This window comes from Muntiacus reevesi, chromosome 17, assembly GCF_963930625.1.
Source record: "Muntiacus reevesi chromosome 17, mMunRee1.1, whole genome shotgun sequence".
In the NCBI taxonomy this organism is placed as follows: domain Eukaryota; kingdom Metazoa; phylum Chordata; class Mammalia; order Artiodactyla; family Cervidae; genus Muntiacus; species Muntiacus reevesi.
In genome coordinates, this window is record NC_089265.1 from 23,961,505 (window position 1) to 23,984,856 (window position 23,352).

The following is a 23,352-nucleotide window of genomic DNA, read 5'->3' on the forward strand; positions in this document are numbered from 1 at the left end:
CTGGGACTCACTGGTAAGAGAACCGTTAAAAATAACTGTGGGCTGGTAAATTTTGAGTGCTTATTTGTATAGTTGTGTCTTAGAAAACTTGCAGATGGACACTGCCTTCTGGTTTTTAGCAGAGACTGGCTGGCTGACAAGAAAACGCAATACTGACTTTCCTATCTGGAAGGCCAAATGGTGGTGGAGGGTGTTTAAGGGGAAAACCTACAGACTCAGAAAAATCTCCATCCTTATGTGCTATTGTGGAACGAACTCTGGCCCTTCCCATGGAAACCTCCATTTTAGGATACGTGCAGCAGAATTTTGCTTTCCTTATAAGTATTACATACAGGCCACAGGTAGGACCAGCCTATGAAAAACTCAAAGGCCTCACTTAGTTTCTATAACAAGGCCAGTTTGGGCTCCTTTCCCACTCTTCTGGGCTCATTTGCTGCCCTTTCTTGGGGCCGCAAATGCAGGCCCCATCCAAAGGCTCTCGGACCCGCCAGTGTTCCTGGCACGTGAATGTGTGAGCTACACAGACCCCTCAATCTGCACGTGGACAGACCACAGGGTGGGGGCCAGGCAAGCACTCGGCATGTGACTGCAGCGAAGACTTCTGCTTGACCCACCTGTCCTGGTGCCAGCCCCGGCTCTCCAAGGCAGGGGACAGTAACCATATGTTTCACATCAAGAGGAAATTTTAGACCAACCCAACAGAGAAAACTTGTATTTTCCTAACAGGCAAGTGTGTGTGTTCTTTAGTGGTTGGGCCAGCATAGAAGAAATGTCTGCTTTCCTACATGGTGCTATCTCCTTGGTCCGGAGCAGCAGTAACATGATGAGCAGAAGGGCACATCTATGAAAGTAGCACTGACTTTTCCAGGTTCTGCTGAGATGCAGACAAGTGGCTTTTCTGGAGAGAGCCTCACGGTATGACAACATGGTTGGGTTTCCATTTTCACACTCTTAAGAACCACTGGGGATCAGAAATCACTTTGTTCTGCTAGAGAATTAGATTCCCAAGTAGACTCTCTTTTTCAAGAAGCAAGCCTGGTGCCCAGGTCCTGAAGGGTTTCTTACCTTGGATCACTACAGAGGCCTTCTGAACGAGCATTCCTGCCTCATTCTGAGCAAGGCAGCTGAAGTCCCAGTGAGATCCACCACTGAGATTCGCAACCTGGAGAATCTGTCCAGCTGCCAAGATATGATACATCAGTCCTGTGATGTTGGCCACTGGCTGCTCACCGTGGAACCAGGTAATATTGGGAGTAGGGTCGCCTTTGACAGGGCAGCCTAGAAGGAGAGCAGAGGAGAGGTTAAGTCATGGATACAGCCAAAAAGGACACATTCCCGATGAGCTGCTTGACTGTGTCCATGGATTTTGAGGCCATACATTCAGTGTCACTTCCCTAGGACAATCCCAAGCAAATAGGAGATATTTCTGTTCTCTGGGATACTGGGAAAGTGACTATTACTCTTTCAACTAAAGGAAAAAATCCTGGGGAACATGAAGTACCTATTTTAATCTATGTCCCAGTAATAATTAAAAAAAAATGAAGCAATTAAGATTTACTCATTAAATGTGATCTCACAGATTAATTAGTTCCTATGCCATTTTTTAAAATTGTAGGATAATTGCTTTGCAATATTGTGTTGGCCTCTGCCATAAATCAACATGAATCCGCCACAGGTATACATATGTCACCTCTCTCCTGAGCCCGCCTCCCATCTCCCACCCCTCTAGGTTGTCACAGAGAACTGGGTTGAGCTCCCTGTGTCATAAAAACACATTTCCACTGGCTGTCTGTTTTACATATGGTAACATTATGTTTCAATGCTACTCTCTCCATTCATCCCGCCCTCTCCTTCCCCCACTGTGTCCACAAGGCTGTTCTCCACGTCTGCATCTCCATTGCCGCCCTGCAAATAGGTTCATCAGTACCATCTTTCTAGATTCTGTACACACGTTAATAAACAATATTTGTCTTTCTTCTTTTGACTTACTTCACTTTGTATAACATGCTCTTATACTGAAAGAAGTCACTTCTTCAAATGCAATGTTTTGGGGAAAACCCCCATGTACTAAATAGTGATGATTAAGAATCAAACTTTAATTGGTAAATGTCTAATGTTTGCCTCCATTTTACTCTTTATGTGATTTTCAAGCCCCCATTTTTTTTTTTCATTTATTTTTATTAGTTGGAGGCTAATTACTTTACAATATTGTAGTGGGTTTTGTCATACATTGACATGAATCAGCCACGGATTTACATGTATTCCCCATCCCGATCCCCCCTCCCACCTCCCTCTCTACCCAATTCCTCTGGGTCTTCCCAGTGCATCAGGCCTGAGTACTTGTCTCATGCATCCACCTTCAAGCCCCAAATTTTCAACAGAGACTAGAAAAACAATTTTAAACACTGATCTCATTTCTCTGTAAGTCAATAACTTTGGTATTTTGACAGCTCTTCTGACAACTAAGTCTGCATTGGACATGTACAATGTCATACCTATTACATAGTCATTTAACTTACTTTGTTACACTAAAATTCTGAAATATTAAACTGAGATATGCTGTCTGTTTAGCAGCATAAAATTAGTCAAATAAACTGCAATTGTGAGAGAAAACTCATTACCTCTAAATTTGTATTTGCTGAATTTGCTGTTATGACTCCAGAAATTTAGCTTCCAGAGAAAAATTATTTGAAAATTTCAAAACACAAGATAAATCATTCAAAATAAAGATATTAGAAGCTTTTTACTCAGCTCAGTTCAGTTGCTCAGTCATGTCCGACTCTTTGCAACCCCATAGACTGCACAGTTCGCTTAAAAAAATATGTATTTGATGCCTAGTGTTCTGGGGACAGTTAAGTAAGTTATGACTGTCTTCTCTTTTTCAAGGAGCTCTCAACTGGTATGGGATGCAAAAAAGCACACCAATAAAGCTGAGATGTAGGCAGAAGATGGGATCAGTGAGACACAGATGGTCATGTGCATGGATGTGTGTCCTTATGGATCTGTATGGAGAATGGATCTCCTGACGTTGATTTGTCCTGTGTTCTGGGGGCAGCACTGTTAGGATTTTTATAAGATGGCAGTGTTAACACAGCAAAGGTCTTTAAAGAAATGATCTAGCTTACTGCCAGAGGCCCAGAGATGTTAAGAAGTGTTAAGAGACCATTCCAAGATCAAAGCCAAACCTTCTATCTGACTCATTGCTTTCTGTTCTTTCCTCCATACCTACTACTTGTCTGGCTGGGCACCAGCAATTTATTCAGTTGGCCAAAAAGTTTGTCTGAGTGTTTGGCCAACTCAGTATTTAGGCACATTGATACCTCCTTCCGTTGTCTGCTTACTCCTTTTATTTCCTCACCTTTTTACATTTTCACTGTGGTTGTGTAGGTTGAAGTAGTAGCAACAGACTGCTTTGCAGAAGGGCCCTGGAAAAACAACGCTAAAATTGACCCTCAGAAGTTCAGTCTGGAATATCATTACAGGACCCAATTTTTCACTCCTCCCTATGTGGACTCACTCTGCAGCGTAATTTTGCAGGGCCCTCCCATGATGGGTGGACTGTACTTCCCCTCCTCCTGACTTTAGTTTTGGCCATGTGACTACTCTGGCTGATAAAATGGCTACTAACAAACACTAGAAATGAAAAATCTGAGAAGGAAATTAAGACAACGATTCCAGGATTTCCCCGGTGGTCCTGTGGTTAAGAATATGCCTGCCAATACAAGGGGCACAGGTTCAATCCCTGGTCTGGGATGATTTCACATGCTGCAGGACAGCTAATCCCCTGTACCACAACTAAACTGAGCCCATGCTCCTACAGCACACGCTCTGCAACAAGAGAAATGACAATGAGAAGCCTGCACACTGCACTAGAGAGTAGAGAGTAGCTACTACTAGAGTACTCTCTAGTAGAGAGTAGCTCCTGCTTGCCATAACCTAGAGAAAGTCCATGTGCAGCTACAAAGATGCAGAGCAGACAAAATAATAAATAGCATTTAAAAAGAAAACAATTCAATTTATACGACTATCAAAAAGAATAAAATACTTAAGGATAAACTAAACCAAGTAGGCAAAAGACCTGTACACTGAAAATTACAAAACACTGCTAAAATAAAGAAAAATATGAATGAATGAAAGGATATAACAGAGTGAAAAGGTGACTCACACAAATGGAGAAAATATTTACAAATCAGATCTGATAAGAGATTAATATATAAAGAATATAGAAAGAATTAATATATAAAGAATATAGAAAGAATTCCTACAACTCAACAAAAACCACCAACCAAATTTAAAAATGAGCAAAATACTTGAATAGACATTTTTCAAAGATAGGCAAATGTTAGTAAGTACATGAAAAGATGCTCAGCATCACTAATTGCTATAGAAACACAAATCAAAACTACAATGAGATACCACTTTATGACCATTAGGATGGCTATTATTTAAAAATGAGAAAAAAATTAATGAGTTGATGAAGATGTGGGAAAATTATGCTTGTGTATTATTGGTGGAAATGTAAAATGGTGCAGCCACTGTGGAAAACAATATCAAAATTCCTAAAAAAAAATTTAGAATTACTCAGCAGTTATTCTACTTCTCTACTCATCTCACACGCTAGCAAAGTAATGCTCAAAATTCTCCAAGCCAGGCTTCAGCAATATGTGAACCATGGACTTCCAGATGTTCAAGCTGGTTTTAGATAAAGGCAGAGGAACCAGAGATCAAATTGCCAACATCCACTGGATCAACGAAAAAGCAAGAGAGTTCCAGAAAAAACATCTGTTTCTGTTTTATTGACTATGCCAAAGCCTTTGACTGTGTGGATCATAATAAACTGTGGAAAATTCTTCAAGAGATGGGAATACTAAACCACCGGACTTGCCTCCTGAGAAACCTGTATGCAGGTCAGGAAGCAACAGTTAGAACTGGACATGGAACAACAGACTGGTTCCAAATAGGGAAAGGAGTACATCAAGGCTGTATATTGTCACCCTGCTTATTTAACTTATATGCAGAGTACATCATGAGAAATGCTGGGCTGGATGAAGGTCAAGCTGGAATCAAGATTGCTGGGAGAAATATCAATAACCTCAGATATGCAGATGACACCACCCTTATGGCAGAAAGGGAAGAAGAACTAAAGGGCCTCTTGATGAAAGTGAAAAAGGAGAGTGAAAAGGTTGGCTTAATGCTCAACATTCAGAAAACTAAGATCATGGCATCTGGTCCCATCACCTCATGGCAAATAGATGAGGAAACAGCAGAAACAGTGGATGACTATTTTTGGGGGCTCCAAAATCACTGCAGATGGTGACTGCAGCCATGAAATTAAAAGATGCTTACTCCTTGGAAGGAAAGTTACGACCAACCTAGACAGCATATTAAAAAGCAGAGACATTACTTTGCCAACAAAGGTCCTTCTAGTCAAGGGTATGGTTTTTCCAGTAGTCATGTAATGGATGTGAGAGTTGGACTATAAAGAAAGCTGAGTGCTGAAGAATTGATGCTTTTGAACTGTGGTGTTGGGGAAGACTCTTGAGAGCCCCTTGGACTGCAAGGAGATCCAACCAGTCCATCCTAAAGGAGATCAGTCCTGGGTGTTCATTGGAAGGACTGATGCTGAAGCTGAAACTCCAATACTTTGGCCACCTCATGCAAGGCACTGACTCATTGGAAAAGACCCCAATGCTGGGAAAGATTGAAGGTGGGAGGAGAAGGGGATGACAGAGGATGAGATGGTTGGATGACATCACCGACTCAATGGACATGGGTTTGGGTAGACTCTGGCAGTTGGTGATGGACGGAGAGGCCTGGTGTGCTGCGGTTCATGGGGTTGCAAAGAGTCAGACATGACTGAGCAACTGAATTGAACTGAACTATTCTACTTCTGGCTACATATCCAAAAGATGTGAAAGCATGACTTCAATAGATATTTGTACACCAAAGTCCACGGCAGCATTATTCATGATAGTCAAATGGTGAAAACAACTCAGAGGGCCATCAACAGATGGACTGATAAGCAAATGTGATCAATATATGTGATGAATATTATTCAGCCTTAAAAGGGAATAAAATTCTGATACATGTGACAACATGGATTAAACTTGAAAACATTAAGTAAAGGAAGTCAGATAGCATAGGGCAAATATTGTATGACTCCCCTTACATGAGATGCCTAGAGGAGCCAAATCTGTAGAAACAGAAAGTGAACTGTAATTACCAGGGGCTGGAGGAAGGAGGCCATGGAGTATTATTATTTAATGGTTTGGGTTTACATTTAAGATGATGAAGAAGTTCTGGAGATGGATAGTATGAGGTTGTACAACAGTAAGAGTGTAATTCATGCCACTGAGTCCTACACTTAAAAATGGTTAAAGTGGGAAATTCCGTGTATTTTTCCATAATAAAATAACTGAGGCGGCAGATGTGCTGGGTGTCGGTTTCAATCCCAGACCTCGAGAGACTTGGTGAGTTTCTGCTCGTGCTCTTGTGTCTTTGGCATCACTGCAGAAGAACATGCCTGGACTGGCCTGATGGTCCCAAGGGGAAGATGAGAGAAATGTGGAGAAGAGCCAAGTCACTCTAGCCAAACCCAGTTTAGATCAGCCGAACTAAGGAAGATCAGTAAGAATAAGTGATTGTTATTTTAAGCCACTGTGTCTTGGGGGTTTATTTTAATGCATCTTCAGGGGTGGGGTGAGGTAACTAATTGATACATTTAGGGAACAGGGGCTTCCAGATCACCCGTGGATCCAAGGCATCCACTAGGATGGAGTCTCTATCTGTTGTGCTGACCCAGCTCTCACCTGACCTGGATCACCATCTCAGAGGAGCAGGCTCCCCACATGCTTCTGGTAGCATCTAGGCATCTATATGTCATGAGGTTCATGGTGGTGTCACTGTACTCCTGTTATGAAATGAGGGTGTGAGTGGCCTTGGGGAGAGGTGCATAGAGATCAAGCCATTGGGGACCTCTAGGGACCCAGCAGCACCCACTCCCTCCAGTCCCAAATGTCGTCCGGAGTCAGATGTTGGTTTAATTTTCTAATAAAAGGCAGGGAAGCTGTATGTTTGTTCAGGCAAATAGCATGATTTCAAAACTGAAGTTTGAAACAAGTACAGCTTCTTTGACTTATGGAAACAGACAGATCTACAGATCTGTCTTCCTATCCCATCTGCTTTAAAGAAGAAAAGGTGCCATATGCTGTTGAGATGCTGGCTGCAATAATTGCTTTATTTGATTGTTGTGGACAGAGTGCGGTGAGGCTGACTAGATTCCAAATTGAAAAATAAGAACCTTGCTCTTCCCAAGGAAACAGGAGATATTTGGCCAGGGAACCTCTCAATTTAGCTCTAATCTTCATTTTTCCAACTCCATTAGGATTAGTTTTCTGAGAGACCATTTAGGCAGGGAAAGGGGTGGTAGCAGCCACAGGCTGTTTTCTATGGCTGATAAAGTCACTTATCCAGGAGCCAGAAATCTTAGTCAGCTAAATGGCACATTTGCATAACAGTTACATTTAAAATTCATTTTCTTTCCTGGAATCAGAGGTTAGACTGTACAGCCAGGCTATCTCTCTTAGCCCACCTGGGTCCTGCATGTAGGACCCATTTCTAGGGCCTTCCAGCTTGGTGCTCCTAGTGAGCATGAGGGCTGCCATGGATGTGGTTTTTTTTTTTTTTTTTCTTTTTTTTCCAGTTTCTCCTAAGTTTACTTCTTTTTTATTTATTTATTTTTCATTTATTTTTATTGATTGGAGGTGAATTACTTTACAATATTGTAGTGGTTTTTGTCATACATTGACATGAATCAGCCATGGATTTACAAGTATTCCCCATCCCGATCCCCCCTCCCACCTCCCTCTCCACCCGATTCCTCTGGGTCTTCCCAGTGCACCAGGCCCGAGCACTTGTCTCATTCATCCAGCCTGGGCTGGTGATCTGTTTCACCCTAGATAATCGACATGTTTCAATGCTTTTCTCTCAAAACATCCCACCCTTGCCTTCTCCCACAGAGTCCAAAATTCTGTTCTGTACATCTGTGTCTCTTTTTCAGTTTTGCATATAGGGTTATCATTACCATCTTTCTAAATTCCATATATATGCGCTAGTATACTGTAATGGTCTTTATCTTTCTGGCTTACTTCACTCTGTATAATGGGCTCCAGTTTCATCCATCTCATTAGAACTGATTCAAATGGATGTGGAGTTTTTGAAACTGAATGTGAGAAAGACTCTTGAGGAGCAGTGACTAAGACTTTGAGTATTTGAGAAGCTACCTTCACAGTAATGCCTCTCACTCTGAAACCTATCAGGGTGAAGATCTGTTTTGTAGGAAGTTTTGAAAGGAAAAGCAGTTTTGTTATTTTCACATGTAGTTACACAGATACATGACTCTCAAAAGAGAACTCTAGATTTTGATAAGGTTCTCTGGTTTCTGTTTTCCAGTCTATAAATGAGAGCTTTTGATTTAATGAACACTTTTCAAATTGGTGTTCCTTGGGGCCCGAAGGTTTTGCAGAGGTATGGGGAGGGGGAGAGGGTTGGGGAAACTTGATAGGGAATCTGGGTTTTCTAGATGGGGTTTGGGAGTAATGCTTAAAATTCTCCAAGCCAGGCTCCAGCAATACGTGAACCGAGAACTTCCAGATGTTCAAGCTGGTTTTAGAAAAGACAGAGGAACCAGAGATCAAATTGCCAATATCTGCTGGGGTTCCAATATCCGCAAGAGAGTTCCAGAAAAACATCTATTTCTGCTTTATTGACTACGCCAAAGCCTTCGACTGTGTGGAACACAATAAACTGTGGAAAATTCTGAAGGAGATGGGAATAATAGAACACCTGACCTGCCTCTTGAGAAACCTATATGCAGGTCAGGAAGCAACAGTTAGAACTGGACATGGGACAAGAGACTGGTTCCAAATAGGAAAAGGAGTATGTCAAGGCTGTATATTGTCACCCTGCTTATTTAACTTATATGCAGAGTACATCATGAGAAACGCTGGGCTGGAAGAAGCACAAGCTGGAATCAAGATTGCCGGGAGAAATATCAATAACCTCAGATATGCAGATGACACCACCCTTATGGCAGAGAGTGAAGAGGAACTAAAAAGCCTCTTGATGAAAGTGAAAGAAGAGAGTGAAAAAGTTGGCTTAAAGCTCAACATTCAGAAAACTAAGATCATGGCATCTGGTCCCATCACCTCATGGGAACTGAATGGGGAGACAGTGGAAACAGTGTCAGACTTTATTTTTTTGGGCTCCAAAATCACTGCAGATGGTGACTGCAGCCATGAAATTAAAAGACACTTACTCCTTGGAAGGAAAGCTATGACCAACCTAGAGAGCATATTAAAAAGCAGAGACATTACTTTGCCAACAAAGGTCCGTCTGGTCAAGGCTATGGTTTTTCCAGTAGTCATGTATGGATATGAGAGTTGGACTGTGAAGAAAGCTGAGTGCCGAAAAATCGATGCTTTTGAACTGTGGTGTTGATGAAGACTCTTGAGAGTCCCTTGGACTGAAAGGAGATCCAACCAGTCCATCCTGAAGGAGACAAGTCCTGGGTGTTCATTGGAAGGAATGAAGCTGAAGCTGAAACTCCAATACTTAGGCCACTTCATGCGAAGTGTTGACTCACTGGAAAAGACCCTGATGCTTGGAGGGATTGGGGGCAGGAGGAGAAGGGGATAACAGAGGAAGAGATGGCTGGATGGCATTATCGATTCGATGGGCATGAGATTGAGTAAACTGCGGGAGTTTGTGATAGACAGGGAGGTCTGGCATGCTGTGATTCATGGGGTCGCAAAGAGTCGGACACGACTGAGTGACTGAACTGAGCTGACTGATCCTCATTTCAATTACAGCAGAATTAATATATTGGACTTCTTCATAAGAAGATTCTTTTATTGGTAACCAGTGAATTAGAAGATTTTTAAGGTGCTTTTAGGTTCTCAGCATCATCTCAAACTCATTGTTCTCACCCCTCTTCTCAGATATACCAGTGTAAAGGGCAAAGAAGAATTAGTCAGTCTATACTGTTTAGATCAATATGTAGTAAAATTGAACTATGCTGATGAAAGGCTCCTGGAAGGGAAGTTACATATAGAGGTTATTGAGGGCTAAGAAGAATGGAGATCATGGATAGTAGAAGAGGAGTGCAGTCTAGAAGATACAGTATGAGCAAAGGTACAAAGATGAAAAAACTGGTGATGTGTCTTAGAGAAAAAACTACGTTGACTTGATTGGAACATGGGGAACAAAGATGAGGCTGGCATGGTGGTAGGAGTTGCAATAGACAGGATCTTAAAGGACAAAATACGGTCTTTTGGGAACCCTTGCACGTTTCTGAAGACAGGGGTGATCTAGGCTGGCTTTAGAAGAATCATCAACGTGGTTCTTTCTAAGATGTACTGGCTTGGGTGAAAGAATCCTGGATATCAGTTTAAGGATGGCAAGAAATGAGACATATTTGCAAAGGTAGCTCTGACAGGACGTGAGTGGAAGTGGATGGAGACAAAGAAGAGAAGCTGAAGAGACTGGAACACTAGTGGAATTGTTAACAGAAGCAAGTAAATCAGGAAAAGAAGCTATTCCTTATTTCCACCCCTAGCAATGGATAAATTCAGTTTTAAGCATATTGACTTTAAAGGTTGTGACAGAATCAAAGGATGGAAAAATTCATTGATATGATTAAAATGGAAGTCAGCGGTAAGAACTGGAGACAGATTTTGGGAACCAGTCTCATAGATGTGTGGAAGAAGTCTTCAGTGAAAAGAGGCCAGGTCTCAGTAGAAGACAGTGGGAGAACTCTAATGTTCATTGATTGAAGAAGGGAGAGGAGGCATTGAAGGGGTCTATGAGATAAGAGAAAAATTGAGACCATGTGATGTCATGGGAATCCAGAAAGGAAAGGGATTAAAGAAACAAGTTGCTAGCAAATAACTGAGTTATACAAGAGTTTGTGGAATGAATGAGTGATTTCATTTTTTTTTTTCCTCCAAATGAAAACAACAAACCAAACATATCCACTCTCTGAGCCCTGGTAACAAAAGGTAAACTTCACTCCAACTCCTGTTTTAACAATGATCAGGGATTCCAACTTAGTGCAATTGGAAATAAAAGTGTTCTGCAAAGTCAAAACATTCCACTCAGTGCTATGTACACATATTTTTTTAAAGACAGAATTTACCTCTGGGCCTTAAATCTTTAGAAGTATACCAACAACTGTGTTATTAAGAAGATAAAGGATTAAAGAAGAGGGTGAATGAGAGTGCTTTAAATGTTGCAAGACAGGAATGGAATAGATCTTGGCCAGAAAACTCTCAAAACAAGGGATTGACTAGGGATTGTAGCATCCAAAAATGGTGAATAACTCGGTTGGACTATCTTGAAACTTAAACAACAACAGCAAAATACACAAAACAACAACTCTCAGAGAGCACTGAAGAGTAACCAAAAGCAGTGGTAGAAACAAAAGAGGAGTCTGTCCTAGAAACCCAGGAACTGCAACAGGAGTGATTTGCTATTTAATGGTTTTTTGATGAGGGAATTTCTCAATCCCCATATGACCCAGGTTGTTGGAAAATGTATAACTTTATTGTCTTGAGATGTCAGAGGATAGTGTCTGGGGACTGTTAGAATACCTGGAACATTAAGGGGTAAAATCCTTTAAGATAAACCTTAAAATCTGTATAAATCCTGTCCAAATTCTTTTTAGCAGACCCCAGAGGATCCCAGCAAAAGGGCAGCAGCCAGAAGCTGACATGAGTGGAGAATTCAGCTCCCACAGCAGGGAAGACAGAGGTTGAGTCCAGCCAATTTAACTGCCTTTTAGAACAAAACCAAACATTCTTCAGAGGAATATAACAGAATCTAAAGTCTTTCTAGTATATCATCTATGATTTTCATTATACAGTTAAAAACCACTATGTAAGATAAAAATGTAACCCATTCTCAAGAAAAATAGCAGTCAAAAGAAACCAATCCTGAGATGATGCAAGTGTTGTAACAAGCGAACAGTGACTTTAAAGCAGCAATTATAAATACGTTTAAGGACTTAGAGAAAAATCTGCTCATAATAATGAAAAGATGGAGTATCTCAGTAAAGAAGTAGAAACTATGAAAACTAATTCTAGAGCTGAAACAACAACAACAAAAAAATGAAATGATATTTCATCTGATGGGCCTAACAGAAAATTGGAGATGGCAGGAGAAAGTGTCAATGAACATGAAGATAGTTCAGCAGAAATTATCCAACATGAAGAACAGAGGGAAAAAAGATAGAAGGAAAAGAAAAACCAGAGCTCCACTGACCTGTGGAAAAAGAAGTCTAGTATATGTGTAACTGAAGCCCAATAAGGAAAGAAAAAATGAGACAAACAGAAGAAAGAAAAATAACAAATCTCCCAAACTTAGACAACCTTAAAGTTTCAGTAAGGTTAACAAACCACCTAGAAACATCATACTCAAAGTGATGAAATTAGTATATTAAAAAAAAATCTTGAAAGCATGGTGGAGTAATAAGGATTGGGTTTATTCTCTTGCCATAAACATCTAGAAAACTGGACAAAAATGCATGAAACTACTATTTTTAGACATTAGATAACAGACAGAAGATAGCTGTGATTCCTGAAAGAAAAGAAATAGATTAGTGAACCCAATGAATTCCCTGCCTTCCTGCTTGGAGGGACCTTCTGAGCAGCAGGGTAGGGAGGATGTAATCATTTCCCAGGGTTGCCAGAACAAAGTACCACAGACCAGTAGACTTAAAAGACAAAAATTTATTGTCTCACACTTCTGGAGTCTAGAAGTTTGAGATCAAAGTGTCAACAGTGTTAGTTCCTTCTGAGGGCTGTGAGGGGGTAGTCTGTCTGTTTTAGCGTCGGGTGGTTTCCTGGCAACCTTTGGTGTTCCTTGGCTTGTAGATACATCACTCCAATCTCTTCATTCATGTCTGCGTGAATTTCTCCCTTGGGTGCATGCCTGTCTCTGTGTACAATTTTTCTCCTCTTTATAATGACACCAGTCAAATTAGATTAGGGCCTACCCTAATGACACCATTTTAACTTGATCATCTTCCCAGACTCTATTTCCAAATAAGGTCACATTCACAGGTACTGAGGGTTAGAGATTTCAGCAACTTTTGAGGGGCTACAATTCAAAAGGACTATCCCAGGCAGAGCATGACAATCTGGACTAATGAATGAGACAAAAAACAGAGTTCAGTGAGGTTGAGGCATCTGGAAGTTGAGCAGAATTCTGGAAATGAGAGTGTTATGTAGAAAAAGAGCTCCAGAAATATGCATAAATTCCTTTTGAGTCTTTGCCCAAATAAAGATGTATGCACCTATGGAATAAAACTCTATACTGACCAAAGATCAACCAGGGAGCTGTGAGTTTGCTATTTCCCAAAACTCCAGAAGGGCTAGAAGGGCTTTAAGTTCTGACCAGCCAGAGTGCAACATCCTTGTTCACCATGAGAGGAACTCAATAGAGATCCTAGAAGAGCCCCAGGGTAAAGCCTACTATAGACTAGCTCTTAATCAAACTTCAGAACAAACTTCAAAAAGATCAAATTAAACTTTGAGTAACTTAACTGCTTAAGAGAAGAAAATCCAACAATTGCTAGAGGACAACAAAATCTAAACACTTGGTATAAAATTTACATTGTGTAGCTTTCAATCAAATATTACTTGCATAAGTCAAGAAGCAGGAAAATCTGACCCATAATCAATATAAAAATCATTCAGTGGGAACAGATCTAGAAACAACAGGGATGATGAAATTAGTAGACAAGGATATTAAAGCAGGGTATTAAAAATAAATATTTAAAGGAAAATATATACATAGTAAGAAAATGGAAGTTTTAAAAAGAATCAAATACACTTCTAGAAATGAAACATATTTTATAAAATGAAAATTTCACTAGTCAGGATTAGAAGATTAAATATTATGGAAAAAAGATTTGTGATATTGAAGATGTAGTAATAGAAATTAGCCAGAATGAAGCAAAGAGAGAAAAAAGACTGAAAAACAAATCAAGTGGTCAAACATATATTAGTCAAGGATGTGGTTATACAGGTATATCTGCCAAAACTGTATGGCTAAAATTTGGGCATTTTAATAAATGTAAATTTTACCTAAAAGAAAATGAGTTGGTACGGGGGTGTTGGGAAGTTCACGGAAGTAAAAACAAAATAGGAACGGCAGGATATTGTTTGCTAAAGCTGGGTGACAAGTGTCTGGGGTTCATCACGCTGCTCTGTTTACTTTGTATGTATATGAAATTACCCATAAAAAAGAGAAAAAAACATGAAATTATTGATCATCAGAAACGGCTCAGTATTCAAAAATATTGCTTTTCATATATTCAGACCTAGAGTCAATTGATCCTCAACAAAGGAGGCAAGAACATATAATGGAGAAAAGATAGTCTCTTCATTAAGTGGTGTTGGGAAAGCAGGACAGCCACATGTAAATCAGTGAAGTCAGAACATACCCTCACACCCCACACAAAAATAAACTCAAAATGGCTTAAAGACTTAAACATCAGATGTGACAGCATAAAACTCCTAGAAGAGAACATAGGCAAAACATTCTCTGACATAAATCATACACATGTTTTCTTACATCAGTCTCCCAAGGCAATAGAAATAAAAACAAAAATTAACAAACAGGACCTAGTAAACTTACAAGCTCTCGCACAGCAAAGGAAATGATAAAAGAAAATGGAAAGAGAACCTACAGGAGAAAATATTTGCAAATGATGTAACTGACATAGGTTTAATTTCTAAAATATGTAAATAGCTCATACAACTCAACAATAAAAAACAAAAACCTAATATGAAAATGGGCAGAAGCCCTAAATAGACATTTCTCCAAGGAAGACATATAGATGGCCAATAGGCACTTGAAAAGATGCTCAATATCGCTACATATTAGAGAAATGCAAATCAAAACTACAATGAGGTACCACTTCACAATATTCAGAATGACCATCATCAAAAAGTTACAAACGCTGGAGAGAGTGTGGAGAAAGTGGAACCCTCCTAATTCTGTTGGTGTGCAGTCACTGTGGAAAACAGTATGGAGGTTCCTCAGAAAACTAAAAATAGAGTTGCCATGTGATCTAGCAATCCCACTCCTGGGCCTATATCTCGACAAAACTATAATTCAAATACATACATGCACCCCAATGTTCATAGCAGCACTCTTCATGATAGCTAAGACATGGAAAAAACCCAAATGTCCATTGACAGATGGATGGATAAAGAATATGTGGTACATATATACAGTGGACTATTATTCAACCATAAAAATGCATGAAATGATGTCATTTGAAACAACATGGATGGACCTAGGGATTATCATACTAAATGAAGTAAGTCAGAAAGAGAAAGAATTTCTATATGATATCACTTATATGTGGAATCTAAAATCAATATAAATGAACCTATCTATGAAACAGAAACGTGGACAGAGAACAGATTGGTGGTGGCTATGAGGAACAGATGGAGTGGGAGGTTGGGGTTAGCTGACATAAGCTTATAGGATGGATAAATAACAAGATCCTACTGTACAGGACAAGAACTAAATTCAATATCCTATGATAAACCATTGTGAAAAAGAATGTGTGTATATATAAAATTGAATCACTTCATTGTACAGCATTAACATAACAGTACAAATCAACTATACTTAAAAAAAAAAAAAACTTAGTACAAAAAAAAAACCACACAAAAAACTTCCTGCTAGTAGTTTCATTCATTCCTTCTTTCATTTACCTCCCTTGCAGTCAGAGATCACTTTCCCTGTGCTTACGTCGCCCTCGACTGCAACAACTTCAGTGTGGTTGCTCTGTATGGCAGGAATGGCTAGTTATCCCCTCATATCTGCCCTTTCCTTCTTAGTGTAAATGAACCCTTGGTTTCTAGGTAGGGACATACCTGCATGGAAGAGAGACATTTCCTGTCACCCCTTGAAATAAAATGTGGGCCGTGTGATTCCGTTCAGTGACATGAGAAGGAAAGTGATATGTACACCTTCTGGGACATGGCTTTCAAAGAAAAGACGTGCCTTTCTTACCCCTTCCTCCATCCTGCTATTGACAGCATATACGTGGAGTGAACTGACTGGCTTAGGTCAATGAGGGCAACATTCCAGGATGGTAGAGCAACAGGATTTAAAGTGATTTTTTTTTTTTTTTTTTTGGCCTGGGTCATTAGGTGACATGGTAACTTGCCACAATGCCTGGGACATCATTTTCTGGACTTCTATGTGAGATAGGAATATATTCCTCTCGTTCTCTTTGTATTGTATCAGCTGGATCTTTGCTGTAGGTTGCTAAATGTATATCCTAAGTATGACAATCCTAAATATTCTTTCCTTGCTGGGGCAGTCTCCATCTGCTAGATAGGGTGTTCTATTTCCCTTCACATCTGGACACTGACCACAGAGAATGTGTGTAATGACTCCTCTTGGATTGAAAATGCTCTTAGGAAAGTCTACTTTCATTAGGAAAGGGAAAGTAAAGACCAAAATAAACTAATTATAACTAAAGTGAATGACTCATATTGCAGGTCACCTGTCTTTTCCATCACATATCTGTCTTTCAATGCTTTTAACCAAACACATAACTCCTTAAAAACTTCCTTTGTACTCAGGATTGGTATCCCCTCAGCACACATGGAGTGCAAGCCCGTGTGCTTTTATGTACACATTTATGTGCTTGTCTCTGTGTGTACACAGTGGTCTCTGAGGTTTGCCAGCAGCAAGAGTCAAAAGAAGGAATCTCACATGAATTCCCACTGTGTATGTTCCCAGTGAATAATTATCCATGTTTCACTGCTAATGAGAAAACCTGGCTTGTCACAGGGGTTCCTTTCTGTCACGGACATTTCTCATTTGTTAAAGTAAGAGGCGTATCAATCATTCTTTGAAAGTGAGCAATCTCTCCGGGTGACATCTGCAAGGACACCCCTTGCATGTGGTATGCAACTGCACTCCCCACCTCTAGAGAGGCTTGATTAGGAGCCATGGCTTTCATGGGCACATTAACAGCATCTCCCACAGGGGCTGGCATCTCTTCTTCTGTTTCCCTCCCAGCTACACGAACACTGACCATTTCCATCCTCCCAACCTCAATGTCCAGCCCAGGAAATAGTCCATCACCAGGGAAGGGCAGTGCTCTCTCTCTGCAGACCTCAGTTCGTACAGGTCTTGGGTAGGAGGAAGCAGTGCTTGGGAAGGCTGCCTGGATCCTGAGAGTTCTGGCAACAGGAAGCCCCTATCAACCCTTCTTAACCAGTGAAAGAGAATACTGTGCTTAGGCCTCCATTCCTGAGCCTGCTGCGGGCCCACGCTGAGCCAGAGCCCGGTGGGATTCATATATGTGAGGGTTTTCCTCCTAGGTTCACCTATTCTTCTGTTTCTTTTTTTCCCTCCAACCACATTAAGAGGAGAAGGATAAAAGTTTGGAACGGGGGAGATGTGTGCATTAAGAAATCAAATTATATATGAAATTGTATCAGCTGGGAGTCAGTGGAGCTGTCAGCTGCCATGCATTGATATCCCTGATTAAGTCAAATTGACCTCACTGACTTTCCTCACCATTGTCTCCTATTTCACATGAGTTTCTGGAACTAAAATAGCCTCGCTCAGGGAAACAGCTCAAGTTCAACAGGTGAGGGAAACAGGGGAGATGGAAAATCGAGAGGCCTGGTGGCCCCTGACCTCAGCCTCCTTGCACCGTATGTGAAAGAGCCTGGCTCACCTTACAGGAGGTGGGACAGCGCTGCTTTTGAGTTTCCTGTCTAGAAAGAAGCTCTGAACTCATGATGGTCATCACTCACTGGACCTTTCTGTGGAAGGGCTGAAAATCAACAGGATTTCTGGTCTGCAAGCAGCTTGATTTGTGGACCTCCTTGTAGGATAGCTCAAGCCGACCCAGGCCTTCATTAGCTGGCTGTCACTTATGTGAGTTACACATCCGGAGTTTATTTTCATGAATTCTTAGCCCTAATGAGCAGAAGGCAAGAGTTCAGACTTGAATATTCTCCCTCCTCTTCTCCCCGCACAGCCCAACAGCTCAGAAAAAGGCAGCTGAGCTTGATGCACTGATTATACAGAAGGTGTAAATAGACTGAAAGAGGTTCCCAAGGAAGGATGGCTGGAAGATGGGGCTATACCACCTAGAGGAGGAGGAAAGGGAAGCAGTGCTCTAGGAATTTTCATTTACTGGATTGCCGTCAAAAGGAGAAGAAAGCTGTGGCAGATTAGGACATGCTGTGTAAGAATATTAGAGACGTGGCATTATGACTTCACAGGCTGGCTCCATGCCTGTCAGCATTTCCGTAATAATCCTGTAGTTTTTCGACGAGTTAAAACTTACTATAGAAATGATGTGTGCTGGGATGAAACTTGGCACGTAGTAGAGCCAATCTGGGAGTCCTTTCCTTAATTTAATTTTGCACCACTGGAAAACGCTCACTCAGCCATTTACCACTGGTGGCTGATCTCCATTCTGTGCCTGGTATAGGGTTGGGGGGTGGTGGGCCTCACTGCATTTCCTGGCTCCCTCTCCTTTCAGGTGTGGTATCTGCACTGGGTGACAGAGCTGGTCTCTGAAGCAGCTCCCACTGAATGAATGGGAGTGGGCAGCAGGCTGAGACATAAATAAATCACGTTGCAAAAAAGCTCCCTTCCTCACTCCCCATTTGTCAGCTGGACCCCAGAAGGCTGTGGGAGAAGACAAGCAACTTCAATTTTCACTCTGATTTCTGGGACCTCCCAATAAGCTGGTCAAGTAACCAGGCCAAGACTATTCCCATGTACATTTGCCCAAAGAAAACGAACATTAAAACATTCCTGGAAAAAAGGAAAAACACAAGCCCGTTTTCCATTCCCCAAATGTCTTTTTACCCTTAGGGCAAGGTTTGGGTTTCCATTGGCAGGGGGCATGCTAATGTCTCCATGGTCCCTGGGCATCTGGTAGAAGAACCTATTATATTTCTCAGCATGAAAAGTAGCACCATCCAGATTAATAACTTGAGTAAGGCCCTGCCTTCTCCAAAATGATTTGCTTATTGCTTGGTCACTACCCTCATCCATACCTTAGAACCTGATTATTCTCTTAGAGGTAAGGAAGCTGAGGTGCCACCTACTATGTGCATGTACATACAGTCTTGGCTGAGAAAGTATGACCGCGTGGTCTGAGTCTGGCAGTGCTGGGCCACGTGCTTATCCAGGGCTGCCTCGGCCACCGTGGGGGCAGGGGGCTCTGGGAAACCGGCCCAGTTTCTTTTAAATTCTCAGTAGTGTTCACTGGGATTGAGGCTATCTCAAGTGCATAATACACAGAATTCCCAGGTGTCCTCCTCTGCCAGCAGGCTCTTGGCATAAAAAACGCCTGTAAAAATACATCAGCAATTTTTTTTTTAAGTTTCAGATTTCTGGGTTTATAAGTCCCTGGTTGCATCTACCCTCAGGCTGCTGGCAGGTGCTACCTGGCCTGCGGGAAGGAAGATGGGGATGACCCCAGAGGAGGCCTGACTGCAGGCTGCCGGGGGTTGAGGAAGGAGTTTCAATCTACTGATATGATGACCGTTGAATGAACCCTAGAACGTGGATCATACTTGGTTCATACCATACTTCCAAAGACGGTTCTAAGACAGAACTCCCTTCTCTGTGAATGTTTACTGATGACACCCACCGAGTCTAGATTCTGTGAATAAGGAGACTGATGGTTCACATTTGGTCAATATTTCAGGACTTGAAGAAGTGCTCTGTGTTATCAAGGCACTACTGTTGTGAGAAGGACGGTTTCAGAGTAAAAGTTGTGGACTCTATGAATATTTATTCTCTTCCCTGAAGTAATATAACCGACTCACCCCCTCACTCCAGCCAATGGCAGGCAAGCTAGAAAATATACAGATTAGGTTGGGGGGGAAAAAAAAGCCAGCAGCAGCTCAGAGCCAACATGCCTTCATGAACTCAGCCTAGGTTTGGCTCTGTTTATGGGCCAGAGCCTTTATAAAAGAAATAAAACCCCACACACTCCAAAAAAAAAAAAAGAGCCTTCGCTCATGGCCTTGTCCACACCCCATTTCAGCTCTCTTCTGTTGAAACAAAGCCACAGAACAGCAGTGGGGATGAAGAATGGCTAATATTCATAGCAGGTATCCTGAGAGGCCTCACTGGGGCACGCCGCAGAGTTCAGCGGCGAGTCACAGGAAGGAGCAACTGCTGACGAGGAATTCCAGGGCCAGCGGCAGGGGTGGGGCGGCTGGGCGAGCAGAGAGACCGCTCCTGAATTTATTATCCCCGTGTACGTCTCCTGGGTGTCAAGGCTCCAGAAACTTCTCAGCTTAGCAAAGAAAATAATAAACAGTGTGAGTGAAGTGAGAAAGGTGGGGGTGAAGCAGGCAAGCTGAAGGAGGGACAGGAGCCATGGAGAGGAAGGGTGAGGCGAGGTGTTGCTGCTGAGTGTTGGTGAGGATGCTGCTGGCTGACTCTGCTGGGGTAGTCGTAGGCTCTAGCGGGTGATGTCTGGCCTTTGGCAGGCGAGCCTGAAGAGTGTGTGGTTTGTCAAGGGCCCATAAACAGAGGTGTCCTCTGAAGAAGAGATCAGAAACCTACCATCCTAACAGGAAAAGCCATGACAGCAATGCCACCTGCATCTAAAGAGGAGGGAGGAGCGATTCAAATGCTTCCTCTTTGCTTTGGAACATTCCTATATTGACTTGCTTTGGATCCTAATCCTCTCTGCATTTGGTTCCCGGTGCTTTGGCTCTGTGTATATCTGGAGACTCCCCTTGGAGCATTTAGTGGGCTCCATAAAGGTGTAAGGGAGAAGGAGTATGGTTCAGATCTCCGGGGCCAATTTGGATCTTTGGGAGAATCATCTGATTTTCGAGACCCCCCCCCCCAAAAAAAACCAATGCAGTTTCCTTAGGAAACCTGGGATTCAGGGCCATCTAGGCCCGAACAGTTGAGGCAGAACACATGGTGTTCTGTTGGGAACAGATCACTTCTTGCTCAAATTTATTCTTTTTGGGGGGTTTCCACATTCTCCAGAATACTTACTCTGGGGGAAGGTAGAGGATCTAGAAAGGAAAATGCCTTTTGAAACAGGGTCATTTACCTAACCTCTTGACAACTGATGGAAGTGAGAAGTGATGTTCTCACTAAACTTCTCCAAGGCATCCCAGGGTCACCAGAGATGAAAGCCTTGATGTCCAGGCTTGGGCAGAGCAAGGGTGCTCAGTAGTGGGGTGGGGTTATGTAACACATGCAGTAACTTGTACTCTATTTTACAACGTGCAATTAGCATTCCACAAGAGGTTTCTCCTAGAGCTTTTTGAAAGACTAAAACTGGGAAACTTCAGAAAACAGAGAAGGAAAGACAACTTTTTCCTAAAGTAAGGTTTCTTCCCCCTAAAATGCATTTCTGACTTTGGAGGGGTAGCAGGAAATAAGAGTGCTTACAGGAAGGCGCTCACATACTGCTGTCTAACTCCTTGACAAAAAATTTCTTAAAGATGAAGCAGTAGAGGGGCTTCCCTGGTGATTCAGTGATAAGGAATCAGCCTGCCAATGCAGGAGACATGGGTTTGATTCCTGGTCCAGAAAGATCCCACATGCCAGGGGACAACCAAGCCCATGCGCCACACATACGGAGCCCAGGCGCTGCAACTACTGAAGCCCGAATGCCCTATGCACAAGAGAAGCCTATGCAACACGGCTAGAGGACCCCTGCTTGCCACAACTACAGAAAAGCCTGTGCAGCAACAGAGACCCAGCACAGCCAAATAAGTAAATAAACAAAAATTTGTTAAAAAATGAAGCAGTATATCCAAAAGTCTACAAGCAATAAATGCTGGAGAGGGTGTGGAGAAAAGGGAACCCTCTTACACGGTTGGTGGGAATGCAAACTAGTACAGCCACTATGGAAAACAGTGTGGAGATTTCTTAAAAAACTGGAAATAGAGCTGCCATATGACCCAGCAATACCACTTCTGGGCATACACACTGAGGAATCCAGATCTGAAAGAGACACGTGCACCCCAATGTTCATCGCAGCACTGTTTATAATAGCCAGGACATGGAAGCAACCTAGATGCCCATCAGCAGACGAATGGATAAGGAAGCTGTGGTACATATACACCATGGAATATTACTCAGCCATTAAAAAGAATTCATTTGAATCAGTTCTAATGAGATGGATGAAACTGGAGCCCATTATACAGAGTGAAGTAAGCCAGAAAGATAAAGAACATTACAGCATACTAACACATATATACGGAATTTAGATAGATGGTAACGATAACCCTATATACAAAACAGAAAAAGAGACACAGAAGTACAGAACAGACTTTTGAACTCTGTGGGAGAAGGTGAGGGTGGGATGTTTTGAAAGAACAGCATGTATATTATCTATGGTGAAACAGATCACCAGCCCAGGTGGGATGCATGAGTCAAGTGCCTGGGCCTGGTGGGCTGGGAAGACCCAGAGGAGTCGGGTGGAGAGGGAGGTGGGAGGGGGGATTGGGATGGGGAATACGTGTAACTCCATGGCTGATTCATATCAATGTATGACAAAACCCACTGAAAAAAAAAAAAATGAAGCAGTAGAAAGACCATTGCCATAGTCGTCAGTAAGGAAGCCTAGAGCAGGAGTTGACAAACGTTTTTAGTGAAAGGTCACATAGTAAATATTTTAGACATTACGGGCCATATGGTCTCTGTCACAGCTTCTCAACTCTGCCATTGTAACTTGAAAGCAGTCATAGAGAATATATCAATGAAATGGGTATGGCTGTGCACAGATAAAGCTTTATTTATAGACAAGTGGTAACTAGACTAGGCCCAAGGGCCAACCCCTGGTCTAGGGTAAGAGATCGTTACAGTTTCTGTACACTGAGAGTACAAAGTGTAATAAAATCATTAAATGCCTGTGCAGGATATGTTTTTACCTCCAAAGACAAATGCCATTTTCATAAGAGAAGGGAGATAAATCCAGAAACTTTTTGCCTTTTAATAGGCTCAACTTGTCTTAAAAAAATACCAATGCATGTTCATGATAGATTAAAAGTTCAGAAAAGTATAAATATTAAAAAATCTTAACCATTAGGAATGTTGCTTCCAAATATACATGCACACATCACTGGTCAGACTGAAAAATTTTGGCTAGTCTCAATAATGAATGGAAATATATTATCATCCTTTTAAATTGCTGCTTAAGATTCTATACATGTGTGTATCAGAACTTTTATTTGTTCAATTCCCTATTTATAAATGATTGAAGTTTCAGTTTTTCAGCATTATAAACTATGGTGTGGTGACATTTTT

General features: G+C 41.7%; 1 protein-coding gene across 3 annotated transcripts in view; it reads right to left on the bottom strand.

Moving 5' to 3' along the window:
* The window catches only part of ADAMTSL1 (ADAMTS like 1), a 479,825-nt gene that overhangs the window by 43,975 nt on the left and 412,498 nt on the right, over positions 1-23,352 (bottom strand). For all 3 annotated transcript variants that reach the window (XM_065908168.1, XM_065908169.1, XM_065908167.1), the window contains one exon: positions 1,066-1,278. In XM_065908168.1, coding sequence (XP_065764240.1) covers positions 1,066-1,278 — 213 coding nt within the window. The remainder of the gene's footprint in view (positions 1-1,065; positions 1,279-23,352) is intronic.